The sequence below is a fragment of the Cajanus cajan genome, chromosome 2 (genome assembly GCF_000230855.2).
Source record: "Cajanus cajan strain Asha chromosome 2, NIPB_CcT2T_4, whole genome shotgun sequence".
NCBI lineage: Eukaryota > Viridiplantae > Streptophyta > Magnoliopsida > Fabales > Fabaceae > Cajanus > Cajanus cajan.
Window position 1 is genome coordinate 1022195 of NC_138518.1, and position 20865 is coordinate 1043059.

The 20865-nt window shown below is 35.7% G+C and overlaps 3 protein-coding genes across 3 annotated transcripts; 2 read left to right on the plus strand and 1 right to left on the minus strand.

Annotated features, from left to right (window-relative positions):
- The first annotated feature begins 6569 nt into the window (after positions 1–6569).
- Positions 6570–8672, plus strand: LOC109808981 (uncharacterized). The gene has a single exon (XM_083067728.1). The coding sequence runs from the start codon at positions 6570–6572 to the stop codon at positions 8454–8456; it is 1887 nt and encodes a 628-aa protein (XP_082923854.1). The 3' UTR covers positions 8457–8672.
- Positions 8673–11090: 2418 nt separating this feature from the next.
- Positions 11091–16903, minus strand: LOC145949342 (zinc finger CCCH domain-containing protein 41). The gene is made up of 3 exons (XM_083067729.1): positions 15662–16903; positions 15048–15356; positions 11091–11570 (listed from the first exon to the last, which is right to left on the minus strand). The coding sequence occupies exons 1-3, from the start codon at positions 16901–16903 to the stop codon at positions 11091–11093; spliced, it is 2031 nt and encodes a 676-aa protein (XP_082923855.1).
- A 1212-nt stretch (positions 16904–18115) lies between these two features.
- On the plus strand, positions 18116–19383 carry LOC145954055 (pentatricopeptide repeat-containing protein At3g09650, chloroplastic-like). The gene is made up of 3 exons (XM_083067730.1): positions 18116–18618; positions 18785–18866; positions 18982–19383. Exons 1-3 carry the CDS (start codon positions 18116–18118, stop codon positions 19381–19383), a joined length of 987 nt encoding a protein of 328 aa, XP_082923856.1.
- Positions 19384–20865: the final 1482 nt, after the last annotated feature.

Below are 20865 nucleotides of genomic sequence, written 5' to 3' on the forward strand. Positions count from 1 at the left end.
GCTATATATGATATAGCAGATTATTGGCTTTCTGCCATTTTCCGCAATTTGTGATTGATAGCACTGGTGGATCCTCAAAAGGTGGATGCTTTTCTTATTGTTTGATAAACACAGTTTGGTTTTAACTTTTAAGTGATTACTTTGCTCCAATGCTGCACAGTTCACATGCTAGGGGGAAATGCCGAATTCTTTTCTTGTTACTTATGGGGCTTAGTAAGCATTTCTCACTCACTACAGTCGTGGACAGAAGATTGTGGATTTCATATAAAATGTATTCTTGTGCATTGTTTGAGTTCCTTGCTTGTTATCCATTGAGGTTGTGGAAATATCACAAATTTTATGCAATTAATAAATTGAGATTTGCAATTTGACCATTGGCATTTCCTTGCAATTGAGAGTAATGATACATGACTAGGAAATGGGCCACTAAAAGAAAACATAACATGTATATAAGTAGTCAGTGCTTGGTGCATTGGTAAGATTGTAATTTCGCTTGTTTTCTTTCTCATTTTATTATTTTTATTATTTTATTCTTTTATCATTTAAATTGTGTTCATGAATAAATAATTAAAAATAATTGGGATTGTTTGGGTAAGCTTTATTATTCTTTTATCTTTGACTTGGTTACTTTACATACATAAAAATTATATCAAGTCTCTTCAACTTGGGATTTCAATTGTTAGGGATGCAAAGACCGCACAAAATGAAAAAAATAAAGAAAAGGATAAAAGAGAAATAGTATATTTTTTTCATTTATGTGCAAAAGTGTTCATGCCTTTATATAAAGGCTGATTTTCCTTTTTTTATTTTAACAAACATCTTAATTAACCACATACTAACTCAACACATCCCCTTTAATTCAGATCCAACATCGAAATAACTCCAAACATTTTCCTAAGCTCTAGAAATCTTCCAATCTTCATAGACTTGGTAAGAGCATCAGCTGGTTGCACTTCACTTCTACAATGAACCAACTCAATCTTCCTTGATCTCTGAGATAATGAAATCTAGCCCCAATATGCTTAGATCTCCCATACGCTACTGGATTCTTAGCTAGCTCAATTGCAATCAACAATTGCACCTTCTCTTCATCACCTAAACTCAATTTTGCTATCAATGATTTCAGCCAAATTCCTTGAAAAGCACAGTAAGCAGTTGCTACATATTCTGTTTCACAGCTAGATAGAGCCACTATTGGTTGTTTCTTAGAATACCAAGAGATTGGTGCACCTTGAAACATGAAAAAGTAACAAGTGATACTCTTTCTATCTTCCTTGTCTCCACACTAGTCACTATCACAGAAACCAACCAGCTTATCTTTGCATTCTTTAGGAAAAAAAATTTCCATAATTTATAGTTCCCTTCAAGTATCGCAAAATTCTCTTGACTGAAGCCATATGAGTCACCCTAGGATCAGCCATGAATCTGCTAGCAATTCCAACAACAAAGCAAATGTCTGGTTTGCTATTGCAAACAAACCTCAGAGAGCCTATAATTTATTTGTAAAGCGTACCATCAATCTGCTTAGAGTTTTCATCTTTCACTACTTTCAAATTCACTTCAGCTGGTGTGATTGTAGCATTATAATCAACCATTCCAAACCTCTTCAACACTTCTATGATGTACCTTTCTTGATGAAGAAAGATACTACTATGACAATGCACAAACTCCATGCCTAGAAAGTAGGATAGAGTCTCCAAGTCTGTCATTTCAAACTCAGAATTCATAGTGAACTTGAATCTATCAATTTCAACAATATTAGAACCAGTGACCAATAGGTCATCAACATAAAGACAAACTATCAACAATTTGCCATTGCTGCTCTTTCTCGCATAAACACCATACTCCATTCGAGCTTTTTTGAAACCAAGTCGCAACAAATAAGAGTCAATTCTTTTATTCCAGGTTCTAGGAGCCTCCCTCAATCCATACAATGCCTTCTTTAACTTGTATACCTTATCCTCTTTGCCTCTCAGAGTAAAGCTAGGTGGTTGTTCTATATATTCCAATGCTCCAATGAGAAAAGCAGATTTCACATCTAGCTAGAAGGACCTCCATCCTCTTGAAACAGCAGCTGCAACTACTAGCCTTATTGTTGGTAGTCTAACTACTAGTGCAAATACATCATGATAATCAACACCAGCTTTTTGTAGAAAAACTTTTGCCACTAACTTGGTCTTGTATCTTAACATTGATCCATCAAGAAGCGATTTCACTTTGAACACCCATTTGACTGCAATGGTTTGCTTCTTTGGAGGCAAATCCACCAATTCCCAAGTCTAATTTTTCTCTATGGCTTGCAACTCTTCTTTCATAGCTCTTCTCCAAACTTCACTGTTCAATGCTTTAGTGAAATCTATTGGCTCAACTTCTGCCAAGTGCTAGATGAACCAAATCTCCTTCCTCATTTACTGCATTATTAAAGAACCTCACATAATCACCAAGTCTGACATTTTCAGATCTAGTTGTTTGAGATCTTCTGTTAGACACTGCATGAGTTGTTTTTTCAATTAAGTTCATTGTATAACTCATCCTCCAGTTCATCAATTAGAGGCAAATCATCTGAAACTCTAACATTTTCTTCAACAACTTTCCACTTCCAACTTTCATTCTCAATACAAGTGACATCTCTACTCACAAGTCACAACTACTCTTTTAGTATCAAGGTTGTACTACTTGTACCCACCAGTTGAGTGATAACCAACCAGTAGCATTGGTTGAGCTTTGTCATCCAGTTTCTTTCTCTTTTGATCTAGAAGATGCACATAACAAAGTGAACCAAATATCCTGAAATGATCAACACTAGGCTTCTTCCCAGACCACTTCTCTTCAGGTGTCATGCCACTAAGCTTCTTGGTAGGACATTTATTTAAAATATAAGTTGTAGTTACTGTAGCTTCACCCCAAAATTTTGATGGAACTGACTTCCCTTTCAGCATGCTTCTCACCATGTTAAGTAGTGACCTATTCCTCCTTTCAGCAAGCCCATTATGTTGAGGAGTATATGGAGGTGTAACCTCATGTATGATACCATTTTTCACTGCAAAAATCTTCAAACTTAGCAGATGTAAACTCTCCACCTCCATCAATTCTTAGGAACTTGACACACTTTTTACTTTCCTTCTCTACCTGCTTCTTCCACTTTTGAAACACTATGAAAGCAACACTCTTCCATTCAATGACAAATACCCAAATTTTCCTTGTGAACTCATCAACAAAAGATATGAAGTACTTGCAACCACCTATTGTAAGTAACTCAATTGGCCCACAAATATATGAGTAGATGACCTCCATTGGACAAACTGCTCTATGGAATGTAGTAGATTTGAAAGGCTTCCTTGGTTGTTTACTTATAACACATTCTTCACACAGTGCTGTAGGTATCTGAATATTAGGCAATCCAACCACTGTTTCTTTGAATTGATCAACTTTAAACTTTTAAAGTTCAAATGACCATATCTTTGGTGCCATAATCACCTCACATCATCCACTGAAGTTGCAAGACAATTAGAGGCAATTGATAGGCTTGCCTTGAAAGTCCTATTCTTGGTGAGTTGAGCCTTCAAGACAAGTCTATGTTGTTGATCATACAAATTCAATCCAACATCATTAACTTTGAATGAAAACCTTTTTTCAACTAATTGTTCGACACCGGAGACACCTAATTTCGTCTAGGGCATATAATCAAGAAAATGGACTTCTATTTAAAAAAAAAAAAAAAAAGAGCTCCCAAAGCATAAGCCCGGAACGGGCCGTTCCAAACTACTAAAAAGGCCTAGAAATCCTAGTTTGAAACGGGACGTTCCAACATATGTTTTTATGAGTAAATTTCAAACATGGAACGAGGTGTTTTGCTTATGGAACGGGCCGTTCCGGGTAAAATATTTACTCTTAACGGATTGGATCAGAATGGCCCGTTCTGGAATCGGAACGGGTCGTTCTGGCTATTTCTGTTGTCTATAGATACCATCCGTCTCCAAGGTTGGAAAAATTGGTCCAAAGCTCCTTGCTGCTCGAAATTTCTCTTTCTCTCTTCTCTTGCATTTTTTGAGACTTTGTTAAGAACATTGCACCTAAAAGTCTCCATACGTGAAGATTTAATAAAGCTTGGACAAGAGGTATTTTAGTTAACATTTCTTTCTTCTTCTATTTTTTTATTTTTTTAAATATTGTTATAATAAAAATAATCATGTATATATTTTAGGGTAAATCGCGATCAAATATTTAAACTTTTAATTCTTGTCACGCTCTCTTCATCATAGAGTATCGATTTAGGGCGTTGTAGGGATGCTCAATATCTTCTCTATACGTAACTTCTATACGTAACCGACCCCGAACTCAATTTTGGATATCAAATTCATTATTGGATTTTCAAAAACTTTTTGGTGGGAACTCTTACGAACTATTTGTTTAAAATTATTAATTAAAGATTAATCTAATTTCCTGATATTCCTTAATTGATAAAATTTTCAATCGGAAGTGTAAACTATTAGTCGTAAGATTGAAAATATTCAAGTTACGGCAGACACTTAACAAATTATTCTTCATAAAGGGAATGTACAAGACATCATGAATTACTGTAGTGTTACCTCTTTTCCAAGTCTTTTAGTTATGACAAAATTATTATCAACAAATCTAACCTAATTCCTGATGCTTGAATCAAGATCAATGAGCCATTCCTTATATGGAACACCCTGTGTCAATGTACCAAGAGTCATCCTCAGATTCTGATCCTGTAGTAGCCATAAGCATAATATTCTTAAACTCTGAGCTTTCTTCCTCTACTACTACATGTGCCTCATCATTTCCCTACTTGCCTTTGCTTGACCAACACTCATCAACAAAGTGTCCATGTTTACCACAATTATAACACTCAATTTTGGACTTATCAAATTTTTTCTTTCCTTTTCCCTTCCACATTTTTTTTCCACCACCCTTCTTTGAAGTTTCAGCTTCATCACCATCAAAATGGCCATTATTAGAGGTATTTCCTCGGCCACCACCCTTGTGATACTGTACTTTCTCTTTTCCTTCCACGTTTCTTGCCACCATCTCTCTTGAAACCAACCTTGGCTTGCAAGGCATGGTTAGACTCTTGTTGTTGGTCTCTTTCAACCAAACGTTGTTCATGTGCCTCAAGAGTTCCTTGCAACTCCTCCACCTTCATTATTGAGAGATCTTTGGATTCTTCAATAGTTACAGCTATGTAATCAAACTTTGCACTCAAAGGCCGCATCATTTTCTCCAACATTAACTGATTTAAAACAGTAGCACCACATGCTTTTATTTGATTCACAAGAACTTGCATTCTTGAAAAGTAATCCGTGATCTTCTCATTGTTTTAGCTTGTCATCATCAGAACAAGCTTTAGCCAAGGCATCCCACACAAATTTTGAGGTTTCAGCGAAAGCAATCTTCTCAATGTGAGAAAGAATAAAGCCTTACAATCTTTTTTTTTTTATTCTCCTTGAAAGTCTGTCTCAGGACTTCAGTTTCGAGTTCAAGTGGCACATAACCATTCTTAACAGTATCAAGAATGTCCTAGAAACCAAACAAAGCATTCATCTAAACACTCCATTTGTCCTAATTCTTACTATCAAGAACTAACAAATTTCTAGGAATGTGACCATCTAGACTTGTCATATTGGTCACCATAAAACTCGAATTATACCCTCCTGAAAAAATGCTTTTGAATCTTTGCCCTAAGATCTTCAAGCTCTGATATCAATTTGTTAGAGATGCAAAGGTCGGAGAAAATGAAAAAACAAAAAAGAGGGTAAAAGAGAAATTATATATATATACAAAAAGTTTTTATGTTTTTATATAGGTTAATTTTCCTTTTTTTTAAAAAAACATCTGAATTAAGCATATACTAACTCAATATCAATATGCGCAATCAACAAAATCATGTCAAATAAATGTAGAAAAAAAATGTCAAAACTTCAATGTTCATCTTATGTACTCCACGTCGGGTTAAATATGCATTCAAAGTTCAAATTTCTAATATTTTAGTAGTTTGGCTTCGTGAATAATTATGACGTATCTAATTGAAAAAGCAATTCTATTTACATGGCCTCGCAATTAAATCAATATCATTCCAAACACATGGTAAAAGTAAAATTAAACCAATATTTAGATAATTGTCCTCGTTGAACTTGAGAAGTATTACTACTTTTTATGTGTTCACTATATGATAAAAATTAAGAATATATTTAAATAAATTTCTATAAAATTACCTACAAGAAAGAAGAATTTAAAAAGAAAAGAATGAAATTAATATTTTCATAAATGAAATTAATTTATACTTTGTTAATTTGTGAAAATTATCACATTAATTTTTTTAAAAACTTATTTTTAACCCATCCATTAACAAAGTTTAATTAATATGTAAACTTATTTTTATATATTTAACATTATTTTATTTTATTTTAAATAGTTTCTTCGTCTTCTCTCTTTCAGGAACCAAAAGATGTGGTGAGAGGCACTTGGCAGCAGCTGCAACATTTCAATCACATTCACAGCCCCACTTCCACCGCAAACCTCATACTTTCTTCAATATCCTCAACTCTATGATTCCTCGATCTTCCATCTATCTTACCACCGTTTCAAAAAATTTCACTAAAAAAATCGCTCTCTTTTCTTCTTCTTCTTCTTCTTCTTCTCTAATCACCCTTCAGGATTCTCACTCCAAACCCCCTTTGAGTCCCTTTTACAATCTTCTCCCCCTTACCCACAACCCGAACAACATCGTAAACCTTATCTCTTCCACCCTCAAACAAAAAAATTCCTGCCTTTCACTTCAAAATGACATCAAAGCGATTCTCCCCCACTTGGGTCCCCACGAAATTTCAAGGGTCTTGCTCAGATCCCAGTCTGATCACTCTTCGGCCCTCACCTTTTTCAATTGGGTCAAAAATGACTTGAACATCACCTCTCTGCATAACTATTGTGTAATTGTTCACATACTTGCTTGGTCTAGGGTATTCTCTCAGGCCATGAAGTTGTTGTCTGAGTTGATACAATTGGTTGAGGTTGAGGGTGTTTCCCCAACTGAGGACATTTATGAGAGCCTCGTGGGGTGCACTGAGGATTGTAATTGGAACCCTGTGATCTTTGATATGCTTATCAAGGCTTATGTGAAGGTTGGCATGGTTGAGAAGGGTTTGGTAACTTTTAGGAGGAACATTGAGGCTTGTTTTATCCCCAATGTGATTGCTTGCAATTGTTTGTTGAGTGGGTTGTCTAGGCTTAATTATATTGCTCAATGTTGGGAGGTTTATGAAAAAATGGGAAGACTTGGAATACATAGGAATGCTTATACTTTCAACATTATGACCCATGTTTTGTGCAAAGACAGGGATACCGATAAGGTGAACGGATTCTTGGAGAAGATGGAGGAGGAAGGGTTTGAGCCTGACTTGGTCACGTATAACACCCTTGTTAATAGCTATTGTAAGAAAAGAAGGTTGGAGGATGCGTTTTATCTATACAAGATCATGTACATTAGAGGTGTGATGCCTAATTTGATTACACACACAGCGTTGATGAATGGTCTTTGTGAAGAAGGAAAGGTCAAGGAGGCTCATCGACTTTTTCATGAGATGGTTCACCGAGGGATAGATCCGGATGTTGTGTCTTATAATACTCTTGTGTCTGGTTATTGTAGAGAAGGAAAGATGCAAATGTGTAGATCATTGTTGCATGAAATGATAGGAAATGGGATTTGTCCTGACGCGGTCACATGTCGGGTTATAGTTGAAGGATATGCTAGGGAAGGAAAGCTGTTGTCTGCCTTGAATGTTATTGCGGAGCTTAAGAGATTTGGAATTAAGATTCCTGAGGATGTATATGATTATCTTGTAGTTGCATTGTGTAGTGAAGGTCGACCGTTTGCTGCTAGAAGTTTTCTGCTAAGGATATCTCAGGATGGCTATATACCTCAAGTGAATACTTACAATAAACTGGTTGAGACACTGTGTGAATTCAATAATGTGGAAGCGGCGTTGATTTTGAAATGTGAGATGGTGAAGAAGAGCATGAAGCTGAATCTTGCTTCCTATAGAGCTGTTATAAGCTGCTTGTGTCGAATAAACAGGACTTCGGAGGCTGAAGGATTGTTGGAGGAAATGGTTATTTCAGGTATTCAACCTGATGTAGAGACGAGCAGAGCATTAATAAATGGGTATTGTGAGGAAAATAAGGTTGATAAAGCTGTGTCATTATTGAAAATCTTTGCCAATGAATTTAAAATTTACGATACTGAAAGCTACAATGCAATTGTTAAAGTATTTTGTGAGGTTGGTAATATAGACGAGTTGATGGAGCTTCAGGATAAGCTGTTCAAGGTGGGGTATGTCCCAAATAAATTAACATGCAAGTATGTCATCCATGGATTGCAGAAAGCTATGGAACTTGATGATGATGAGGTGTTGGGCCACAATATGCTTAAAGTCTAACATTGTCCTTATATTAGGACTATATCCAAATTCTCTCCTACCCAATTACATGGGCATGGCATATAAGGATAGTCTAGAAGGAAATTGAAGATTGCTACTACACACACTGGGGCTAAAATCAGAGTTTTAAATGGATTCTTCTTCCAAATCAAGATAAAGAACTTGGTAATATCATGGCTTCCATATAAACATTGTCGTTCACTAGTTGAAATACAGAGGTTTAAATCACTGTTCTTTGTCTTGAACTATGTCTTTGTGAATTAAATGAGATACTTGTATTATGTTCTTGCTTATGATTAGTTTTGATCATCTGTAGATAAATACACTTAGAGAAGTAGCACTGAATGAAAACTTTTTCAAGGCATTATCTAATGTCCAAGAGATTCGTGCCAAATGCAAACTGTTACTTTGGACACATCATGAGGTAATCTTCTTCTTGTCCCTCTATATTATGTATGCAACTGTAAACCTGTTGTCTGCAATCTGAATTCAAAATGCTTATATAATTTTGAGTTTATTTTGTAATACTGTTTATCCTCTTGGAAAATACTTTTTGTGTTCCTAATTATAAAAACCATAAACCCTAAAATTATTAGCAATAGTCATTAGTTTTCAAAGTGATTCAATAAATTTCTTTTATTCTCTTAATTTATTGTTAACTCTAGTTTCTATCCATTATCTTATAACTAACATTAAATATAACAATCACTTAAAAAGAATGGTATCTTTAAAATAAAATTTGCATTTTTGGTAAATTATTTAAAAATAATCAAATTAACTAATTTTCTTGATTTTGACAATTTATTCTATATTTATACTTAGGACTTGAGGTAAGTATTTTCTATCCTTGACTTAAAGTGGTAAGCGTTTTTGTAGTTTGCTATTGCCGCAAAGTTGGTAATAATGATACAAAGATGATTGTGGAAAAAGATTGACATAAAATCTAGAATTTAGTTCATTTATGGAGATATTTGTATAATGAGTGTAGCAAACAAGGAGGTGCATATCTGTGGGAGAAGAATATATGAAAGTTTCCTAAATGCATAAGATCTGTATTCTTATAAATAATTTGACGTAGTTAGTCGTTAATCAATCCTTGTTCTGGTTGGATGAGTTTTAAAGATTCCCATTATTGACAACCCAAAATGCACGATAAGGTGTTCTATGATTAAATAAAATTGACAAATATTATTCACTTTATATTTATCTTTTCTAAGCTTCATTTCTTCATGTCAATAATAATTGTACGCTGTTACAATTTTTACTTAGTAGTGATATTTTTCTGGAAGGTTTGCGCCACATACATTGCTGCTACTTTATCAGTTTAAAATAAAAGTGCAATTTTTATTAAATTGGGGAATTTCATTGCAGCGTGCTGGATTAGAGCTGATGGATATGTTGGCTGTGTTTCAAAATGGAGATATGAGTTGGACTCTACTTAAGCCTATTAAATGAAGATTTTCATCTAGTATTGAACATAGGCTTAAGTAAATGAATCCTACATAGACTTTAGTGCTTATGTAGGTGAAAATTCATCTACTTAAGCCTCACATGGGTAGATTCTAGAGCATGTATTGTATTTTGTCTGAGTTACTACAAAGCATGAACTGGAGTTTTAGTCACTATGCATAGTTATGCATAGTTGATATAAATGTGAAAGATAGACATTTTCAAATGCGGCCATCTTCCATATTAATAGATTTCGGAGTCTAATGCGTATTATATTGCTCCATCTTATGATATGTGGACCTCATATCAATAATAAGATCAAAAGAAAATGCTTGTGGTCAAATAGAAACTTGGGTTGTCTTTATCATCCTTTGCTTGTGCATCAATCATCATAAATTATTGATATACTAAGTACATGTTTATGATCACTCCGATATGTCGGTGATATGCTTGAATCTTATTTTGAATGCTATTTTTCTGCTATGGCTTTTCTGTATGTATGCAGACCTTGACGTCATATGTTGATAAAATTCAAAGCAGTTCTCCTATTACTCCAAGAATGATTAGGAGTGTGAAAAGAAAAAAAAATCAAATCAACCCAGCATTTATAACGCTCCTTATGATGGTTGTCGTATGAAAATCGACATAACTTCTTTCCGTATACAAATTCTTTATTTTTTAATGGTCAGTTATTAATTATTTCCAAATAAATATAAGTAAAAAGAAATTAACCATTGAAACTTTTATTTATGATATCTAATTGTTTGTTCCATGTACGTTAAATAAAATGTATTTTACGTATTGTACGAGTATTTTTAATATAATTAGAAATGTATAGCAACTTAAATTTAAGAGAAAATTATAAATTTTAAATAATTATTATACATAATTAAATTTTAAGATGAAAATGAAAATTTTAAAATGAAAAATTGTTAAAAAGAATGATCATTGTCAATATCCCAAGTTTGATTTTCAATATTTAAAAATATGGAATAATTTTTCCTCTTAAAATGATCATTCAAAATTTTAATTTAGAAATTAAGGTGTTAATTATTATTTATTTTTTTTTGAATTTTTAACTTAGAAATTAAGGAATTAATTAATTTAGAACAAGTTAATTAATCAATGAATATAACACAAAAAAAAAATGAGTTGGGAATTCACCTAAAAATTATGTTATGATCTTTAATTGCCTCTCGATCTCAACCATCGATTAGCCAACAATAAAATGACAAGTGAATTGAGCAGACAGGAAACTTGCCTTGTGGTACATTGGGGATCTTTTCTTGGCTCCATTTCCATAAGCTCCAAACCATTATTAGTTTCACAATTTTTATGCTCACCATTTGACACAATTGCTTCTTGGTTCACAGAGCTTCCCAATTTTTCTTCAGAATGGTCATCTGAATCTAAGGGCTCCTTGGGAGCAGATAGAGAACGTTCTCTACTACCAGTGGCATTACTAGAACTAGAAGGTGACAGCCACATGAATTTCAGATTGTGGTCTTTCCAGCATTTACCATTAGTAAATGCCTTCTCAGCTGCCCAACGAGTAGTGAAAGTTATATGTGCCTCTTGTTGGCTACTATCGTTGACTTGAACGTCTTCTAGCTCTACGATGGAGAGTTCACCGTATGGTGAGAAGTGTTCCTTCAAAACAGCAACCTAAAATAAAAGACAGAAATTTAGTTGAGCAACAATAGAATAAGACAAAACAGACTGCCACATTTAGTAATGGTACATGGATGAATCTAAAGACAACATGACACAAGTTTTATTGTGTAATTTTTTCCGTTAAAAAACAATTTTAGAGTAGAATATATTTCACTTGGGTTTCTACAGGGTTTGAAAAGATGAGACCAGCAAACAATGTAGATTCATGCAATGCAAAAGATTCAACTTATCTAATTGATCTCATAGTATCTTAAATAAAAGTAGACCATAGTAGCTCGTATGGATCATCACAACTTAACATGCACACCACAGTACATCGTAAGTTACATTAGTTGATTTTCCTCAACAACACTTCGTTGATAATGTGGAAAACAAGAAGGTGGAATGAAAAGTAAGAGAGAACGCAAAAGCTATTGACTGAGATCTTAAACAACATAGAGAATGCTGACCCCTTACCCTCTATTTATGCTAGTAACACAACTTACCGATGAAGTTTAAAGCCTTTGAGTGAAGAAGCGATTGTGTTAACCTTCAATTTATGCAAGTACTATAACTAATAAATGAAACTTATACCCATTAATTGAAATTCATTCCAATCAACTAATATTTTTAACCATAAGAAATATTTAACAGTAGTTCATACTTATGGTGTCCTGGGAGCAATTGCATGCTGCCATGGCTTGGTAAAAAACAAATGATCAAATACTAATTAATACCATTTTCTCGATGGTGTATAAACAATTTATGTTGCCTTTCTTCCAATTGTGAAGGAATTTAAAGCTTGCTAGACAGTGTAACAGAGTTTGCTAAAACCTCAAGTCACCTCTCATTTTTCTCCACCTATTTCCTTAAATCAAGTCAAAGAACCAGACAAAGAGTAATGAGATTTTTTATCTACCAAGAGTTATTGCTAGTGGTGTCAAGTTAAAAGTCAGCATTAGGTTTTCGAGACTGAGTATTCGGGCTATGCATGTGTTTTTGTACTGCATGGTACTGGTCTGTGTTTAGTGTTTTTTATTCACCAGTCTCAGCCATTTTTTAGCTGTTTTTTTTTTGCTATTTGGTGTTATTTTCTTTTTGGATGTTAATATTTGTTAGAACACACATGTAACACGTTAAACAAGTGTGTGCATCACGTTAAATGCATTTAGTTTCAATAGGATTTGGTATTTTGGAAGTAGCACACATTTACTCTTTTGTCCTAGGAGCAAATAATTCCCACTTAAAAGTCCATATACATAAATGTTATGCACAACCTAAGCACTCTCCAATCAATCAATTTCACTTGAACAATACTACCCTATCTCTATTTCTTTCTTTCCTCTCCCTCTAAACAATTTTGCTTGAGCAATGCCTACGGACATGACTGAGATTATTTGTAACTGAGATCAGTACTTCTTCTAAGCTCAAGTAGAAAACTTAAGACTTTGGCTGGTAGAAGATAAAAATTAATTTATTCCTGGCCATACCTTATTCCCAGGGAAAAAAGATTCCTAGCTGAGCTTTTAATCCCATGAGCTAGGCTGGGCAAGTTGGATTCCCAAGGAAATTATAATTTGGTGCAAAATATTGTATTATCCATGCTTCCACTGTTTCATGTATCTAATTTTCATGAAGTAAAACTATTTTGAACATATATATTTGCGCAGATAAAAGAAAAAAGGAGTTTTGACAACAGCTTTTTGACACGCTCCTAACACACTTTATTATTAGTTAAAATTTACTGAAAACTACAAAATTAGGAGAGAAAATTATTAAATATAAATATAAGATGGATCCATAAAAAATTATCATTCCCAATATATTTCAACCAATAGTAGAAAATGTGTTCAAAAGAGTGTTAGAAGGTGTATTCCTAACATTTCTATGCAAGTCTAAGCATAAGGTACTAAGGTGCAAAAAAACCTTCTTAGTATGATTTAGCTAAATAAACTGAATTAAACTAGTGGTGAATTGAACTGTTTAAAAAAAATAAAAAAAAATAAAAATAAAAATTGAAAACTATTTATATACATGAATAAAAATTAGAGGTGTCAAAAATGGTCCGTCTCGATGGATTGGCTTGATGGCCTGACAACTCAGGTTTCGGAAAAAGTGTCACAAAAAAACTTGTACCAATTTGGCTAGGCCCGGCAGACCGACCAAATTAAGTCAGGATTTTTTGGCTTGAAGCCTACCGAGTCTATTTAGCTTGATATTTTTTTAAAATTTTCCTATTTAAAACTTAAATAAAAATAGAAAATAAAATAAAATGGTCAAATTTGGCTTGTCTTAATGATCTAACAGATAAAAACAGTTCAATTTCAAGCACCAAAATAGTTCAGTTCAATTCAGATTACCATTCAGTTCAAACTTTTAAAGTGCAGTTCAGTTCAATGAAGCAAAAAAACAACTTAGTTTGCTTGAACCAATGTTCAATTCAATTCAGTTCAGGCAAACTTTTTTTTCAGTTCAGTGCAATTTTTATAAATTCAGTTCAGTTCATTTTACTCACTCCTATAATTAAGTAATATAAAAAATTATTCACAACATCAAGTATAATAAATATTTTTACGCAAAAAACAATATTCAAATAATATTTTTTATATGATAGGGGTATTTTGATAATTATAGCATAATTTTTTTGGGAATATGTATTGTAAACCAAACACATTTTGGTTATTCCAAGGAATTTCAGAAAAAAAGATTCTCCCTAGTTTTAAATTTTAAAAATCGTATTTCAGAACATCCAGGAATGACGTTCCAATTATGTTTCTGGGAAAGTGGGAATGCATTTTTATAACTCAAAACAAATAAAATGCCAATACCCCATAAGTTTAATTAAGCTAAATCCTTCTCCTTTCTTTCATTAAATGGTGGTGAGTGGTGACCAATCGAAGGATTGAGGTCAAACCTCTAACTAACTTTTCCAGATCTCTCACCCCAATCCCCATACAGTAAGGTATAAAAAATAGGGAGTAGCAGAGAAAGCATGACGACTATTGGAATTTGAAGTATGATTTCTTGTGTGGTGTGTATATCACGGGGGGAAGACATTCCCCATAATTTCTAGACATTATATACAACCCATGAAAGTAGAATAAATACAAACAATTGAAAGGAAGGATGACAAACCAATCATTCTTTTGAGCCAACCAGTCACTACTATCTTTTCTGTGTTTCTAGCTATAGATAGTATTTCATTTTCATAAATATCTTAAAGTTGTCAGAATTTGGAGATTGGGAAGATAACTTAGAACAGAGTCACAGACTACAACATCGATAGCACACGTTGGCTTCAATAAATTTGAACATATATCTGAAACCAATATTTACTATTCTTCACTGTGAGTGCATGCCTGAATCCAACAGGGGGATGTGTCTTGACTCTTAAGTAAGTGTTGGAAACAAGTGTATAAACAAGGCATGCCATTGCATAATTCTTTTTCATTTAAGTACAGAGATAGAAAAACAGAGAGAGAAACTTACATTTGCTAGACCAACTGGCAAAGGTGGGACGATACGAAATGCAACAGGTCGATTGTCCAATTTGTATCTGTTTACAGGCACTAAAGGTTGAATTGGGTGCTTTAAGCCTGTACATTCTGGAAGTCTTGTAGTATTTGCTTTAGGACTTTGGGATACATTATTGACCAGCTGTTTGTTCTTATCAGCTGTTGTCTCTGCATGTGGAGATGTCACAACAACATCAGCATCCGACGATTGAGGAGAAGCCAGTTTGGAAACATCAGACACTGTGCCCATTTTAGGTCTCTTGGCAGCTTGCTCAGTAGAAGCCTGTGAACAATCAGAGTCCATATGATGAGAAGGAATGATGCCAATACAAGAGATGATAGCAGAATGACAAGTATGTAGAGGATATACTACAAAAAAGATTTTATAAGTTTCTAATGGATATACTTCACTTAGACAAATAGACTGAGAAAAAGGCAACACGGGCCTTATTGATACATAGTGCTTGTTGCCTAACACTAAAGTCTTACTAAAGGTATAGTCATTTAAGCTTCTAGCAACCAAAAGAACATAAGCCTCTAAAGCAATGTATAATCAATAACAAATTAAAAAGGGCCTTTAGGTTTTACTTGTTTCTCAAGTTTGTTCAACTGGCGCTTAAACTCATTGCGCTTCTGATCCAGCATTTCCTGCTTCTTGCGCAGTTCTTCCTTTAGACTCTCTAAGTTGACAAGCTTCTTCTGCAAAGGAGGCGGAACCTTGGGTCCATCTGTGATGGCAGGCTTAGATTGATCAGTAGGCGATGAGACTTCATATGTAGTCTTTGAAGCATCAACTTGATGAATGTCTTTTCCCCTATCAGGGACAACTGGATGAGATGGAACAAAAGCAGGTGCTTGCCCACGGGGAGTTACAATCATGCCATTCCCACTTGTATTATCATTGCGAATGCTATCACGATTAGCCCACCATAGCTTGATAAAACGATTACCCATTACAGCATCTGGTGCCTGCAAAGCAGCTTCAGCCTCTTCCCTCTTGGAGAATTGTACAAAAGCCCGTTCACTGTTCAATGGGATATAAATGTCAATAACTTCCCCAAACTTCTTAAAATGAGCTAGAAGAGCCTCTCTCTTGTTACTTTTCTGAGGTATCCCATTTACGAATAGAGTACGCAGTGCCTTTTGTGATGATTTACGTATGTTACGCATACTATCGGTTTGTGCTTTCAAAGAGGCTTCCAAGGCTTTTGGGTCAGCATCATCTGCTATGTTTTGCTTAACTTGAAAGGAAGCATTGTGAGAACCAACTAATTCATCGTTATCTTCCTTTGATTGATTCTCGGGATAATGGAAGGAACTCATTGTAGAGTTAGTCTTTTCTTTCATGTCAAATTTGTTTTTTGAACTTCCAATTCTGGCCCAGACAGATGAACTGGCACCCTGTGAACTCACAGAAGTTCTGGCAGATCCAACTGGACAATCATTATCTGGAGCATCATTAGATATAGGCTCCGTTTCATCAATCTTGGATGACTGAAGATTTAGGAGTGAATTTGAAGACTCCAGACCACTATCATTCCAAAGCGGTTGATCAGGATCATAAAGATCAGCTCCACTTGTGCAACCAGGACCAGTATAAGCACCATCCAATGGCAAACCATCATCATTGACTACAGACTTAGAAATTTTTCCAGGTAAACTTTTGTTGTTCATCGAAGTGGTAGAAACATTTACTGGATGTAAAGATCCAGATCCAGCAGGAGCTCCAATCAGGTGTGCACTTGGAAGCGAAACAGGAAGGTTAAACTGTGAAAGGCTCTGAATTGTGAACAACGAATTAATTAGTAAGTTTAACAATGAATGAATCATTCCATCTAATTTGAATTGACAACAGCTTTTTGACACGCTCTTAATACACTTTATTATTAGTTAACATTTACTGAAAACTACAAAATTAGGAGAAAATTATAAAATAAAAATATAAGATGGACCCATAAAAAATTATCATTCGCAATATATTTCGACCAATAGTAGAAAATGTGTTAAAAAGAGTGTTAGAAGGTGTATTCCTAACATTTCTATGCAAGTCTAAGCATAAGGTACTAAGGTGCGAAAAAACCTTCTTAATATGATTCAGTTTCATACTCTTCTTCACCATCTCACATTTCAAAATCAACGCCTCTTCCACATTATTAATTCACATAGTGTCTCGACCAGTTTGTTGTAAGTATTCATTTTAGGTATATAGCCATCCTGAGATATCCTTAGCATAAAACTTCGAGTAGCAAACCGTCGACCTTCACTACACAATGCAACTACAAGATAATCATATACATCCTCAAGAATGTTAATTCCAAATCTCTTAAGCTCCGCAACAGCATTCAAGGCAGACAACAACTTTCCTTCCCTCGCATATCCTTCAATTATAACCCGACAGGTGACCGCATCAGGAGGAGGGGGAGGAGGAGAGGAGGAGGAGGAGGAGGAGGAGGAGGAGGGGGAGGGGGAGGAGGAGGCGGAGAAGAAGGAGGAGGAGGAGGTGGAGGCGGAGGGGGAGGGGGAGGGGGAGGACCTGCGAACCTGCAACATTTCAATCACATTCACAGCCCCACTTCCACAGCAAACCTCGTACATTCTTCTCTATCCTCAACTCTATGATTCCTCAATCTTCCATCTATCTTACCACCGTTTCAAAAACTTTCACTAAAAAAAACCGCTCTCTTTTCTTCTTCTTTTTCTTCTTCTTTAATCACCCTTTAGGATTCTCATTCCAAACCCCTTTTGAGTCCCTTTTACAATCTTCTCCCCCCTACCCACAACCCCAACAACATCGTAAACTTTATCTCTTCCACCCTCCAACAAAAAAGTTCCTGCCTTTCACTTCAAAATGACATCAAAGCGATTCTCCCCCACTTGGGTCCCCACGAATTTTTAAGGGTCTTGCTCAGATCCCAGTCTAATCACTCTTCAGCCCTCACATTCTTCAATTGGGTTAAAAATGACTTGAACATCACACCCTCGCTACATAACTATTGTGTAATTGTTCACATACTTCCTTGGTCTAGGGTATTCTCTCAGGCCATGAAGTTGTTGTCTAAGTTGATACAATTGGTTCAGGTTGAGGGTGTTTCCTTAAATGAGGACATTTATGAGAGCCTTGTAGGGTGCACTGAGAATTGTAATTGGAATCCTGTGATCTTTGATATGCTTATCAAGGCTTATGTGAAGGTTGGCATGGTTGAGAAGGGTTTGGTAACTTTTAGGAGGAACATTGAGGCTAGTTTTATCCCTAATGTGATTGCTTGCAATTGTTTGTTGCGTGGGTTGTATAGGCTTAATTATATTGCTCAATGTTGGGAGGTTTATGAAAAAATGGGAAGACTTGGAATACATAGGAATGTTTATACTTTCAACATTATGACCCATGTTTTGTGCAATGATGCAGAAACCGACAAGGTGAATGGATTCTTGGAGAAGATGGAGGAGGAAGGGTTTGAGCCTAAGTTGGTCACGTATAACACCCTTGTTAATAGCTATTGTAAGAAAATAATGTTGGAGGATACGTTTTATCTGTACAAGATCATGTACATTAGAGGTGTGATGCCTAATTTGATTACACACAACGTTGATGAATGGTCTTTGTGAAGAAGGAAAGGTCAAGGAGGCTCATAAACTTTTTCATGAGATGGTTCACCGAGGGATAGATTCGGATGTTGTGTCTTATAATACTCTTGTGTTTGGTTATTGTAGAGAAGGAAAGATGCAAATGTGTAGATCATTGTTGCATGAAATGAAAGGAAATGAGATTTATCCTAATGCGGTCACCTGTCGGGTTATAGTTGAAAGATATACTAGGGAAGGAAAGTTGTTATCTGTCTTGAATGTTGTTGCAGAGCTTAAGAGATTTGAAATTAAGATTCTTGAGGATGTATATGATTATCTTGTAGTTCCTCCTCCTCCTCCTCCCCCACCTCTTCCCTCGCCTCCTCCTCTTCCTCCACCCCCTCCGCCTCCACCTCCCCCACCTCTTCCCTCGCCTCCTCCTCATCCTCCCCCTCCCCCTTGCCTCCTCCTCTTCCTCCTCCCCCTCCTCCACCTCCCCCCCCCTCCCTTTCAACATTATGACCCATGTTTTGTGCAATGACGCAGAAACCGACAAGGTGAACGGATTCTTGGAGAAGATGGAGAAGGAAGGATTTGAGCCTGACTTGGTCACATATAACACCCTTGTTAATAGCTATTGTAAGAAAAGAAGGTTAGAGGATGCATTTTATCTGTACAAGATCATGTACATTAGAGGTGTGATGCCTAATTTGATTACATACAACGTTGATGAATGGTCTTTGTGAAGAAAGAAAGGTCAAGGAGGCTCATCAACTTTTTCATGAGATGGTTCACCAAGGATAGATCCAGATGTTGTGTCTTATAATACTCTTGTTTCTGGTTATTGTAGATAAGGAAAGATGCAAATGTGTAGATCATTGTTGCATGAAATGATAGGAAATGGGATTTGTCTTGACGCAGTCACCTGTCGGGTTATAGTTGAAGGATATGCTAGGGAAGAAAAGTTATTGTCTACCTTGAATGCTATTGCGGAGCTTAAGAGATTTGAAATTAAGATTCCTGAGGATGTATATGATTATCTTGTAATTCCTCCTCCTCCTCCTCCTTCGCCTCCCCGTCCTCCTCTCCCACCTTTTCCCCTGCCTCCTCCTCTTCCTCCTCCTCCTCCTCCTCCCCCTCCCTTTAAACATTATGACCCATGCTTTGTGCAATGACGCAGAAACTGACAAGCTGAACGGATTCTTGGAGAAGATGGAGAAAGAAGGATTTGAGCCTGACTTGGTCACATATAACACCCTTGTTAATAGCTATTGTAAGAAAAGAAGGTTGGAGGATGCGTTTTATCTATACAAGATCATGTACATTAGAGGTGTGATGCCTAATTTGATTACACACAACGTTGATGAATGGTCCTTGTGAAGAAAGAAAGGTCAAGGAGGCTCATAAACTTTTTTAAGATATGGTTCACTGAGGGATAGATTCGAATGTTGTGTCTTATAATACTCGTGTCTGGTTATTGTAGAAAAGGAAAGATGCAAATGTGTAGATCATTGTTGCATGAAATGATAGGAAATGGGATTTGTCCTGACGCAGTTATCTGTTGGGTTATAGTTGAAGGATATGCAAGGGAAGGAAAGTTGTTGTCTGCTTTGAATGTTGTTGCGAAGCTTAAGAGATTTGGAATTAAGATTCCTGAGGATGTATATGATTATCTTGTAGTTCCTCCTCTCCTCCCCCTCCCCTTCCCCTTCCCCTTCCCCTTCCCCCCTCCTCCCCCTCCCTCCTCCCTCTTCCTTCTCCCTTCACTCACTTTATGGCAAGAGAAAAGTTTTTCAACTTTCATTTCTCAATATAAATATGTTTTAACATTGTCTTTGCCATGAAATGAAAGAAGAGTGATGTTGGGTTCCTTATTGAAAGACACCTTAGGCCTATGTTATCTTGGGAGTCTTTGATAGTAATCATCATTGTGATGACTACTATAAAGGCTAACACTTGGGGGTTGGACATGATGCCCTTCCTACTCATGTACACTTGAAGGGATTCTAATCCCTTTGCCTCGTGGGGACCTAGTTGGAGGGACCTTTGGTTTGGATCCACTAGCTTCCCCCCTCCCCCCCACAACTAACTTTGCAAATAATTTTTTTATTTCCTCATTATTCTTCTCATTTTCTTTTTCTCCTTTTCTAAGTTCTTTCTCTTTTTTTTTTTATATTTTCCTCTTCTTTTTTTCTTATGTACTCTTTCAACTCCCTAAGCTCATCCCT

Bases quoted from the DNA above. Each gene is read 5' to 3' on its own strand.
- LOC145954055 (XM_083067730.1), top strand. From the start codon at position 18,116: ATGAAGTTGTTGTCTAAGTTGATACAATTGGTTCAGGTTGAGGGTGTT. The intron at 18,619-18,784 runs GTACATTAGAGG...TGGTTATTGTAG, and splicing joins TTTTATCTGTACAAGATCAT to AGAAGGAAAGATGCAAATGT. The intron at 18,867-18,981 runs GTTATAGTTGAA...ATTATCTTGTAG, and splicing joins CTAATGCGGTCACCTGTCGG to TTCCTCCTCCTCCTCCTCCC.
- LOC109808981 (XM_083067728.1), top strand. From the start codon at position 6,570: ATGATTCCTCGATCTTCCATCTATCTTACCACCGTTTCAAAAAATTTC.
- LOC145949342 (XM_083067729.1), bottom strand. From the start codon at position 16,903: ATGATTCATTCATTGTTAAACTTACTAATTAATTCGTTGTTCACAATT. The intron at 15,357-15,661 runs GTAAAACCTAAA...GATTGTTCACAG, and splicing joins TGAACAAACTTGAGAAACAA to GCTTCTACTGAGCAAGCTGC. The intron at 11,571-15,047 runs GTAAGTTTCTCT...CTTTTATTTTAG, and splicing joins TGCCAGTTGGTCTAGCAAAT to GTTGCTGTTTTGAAGGAACA.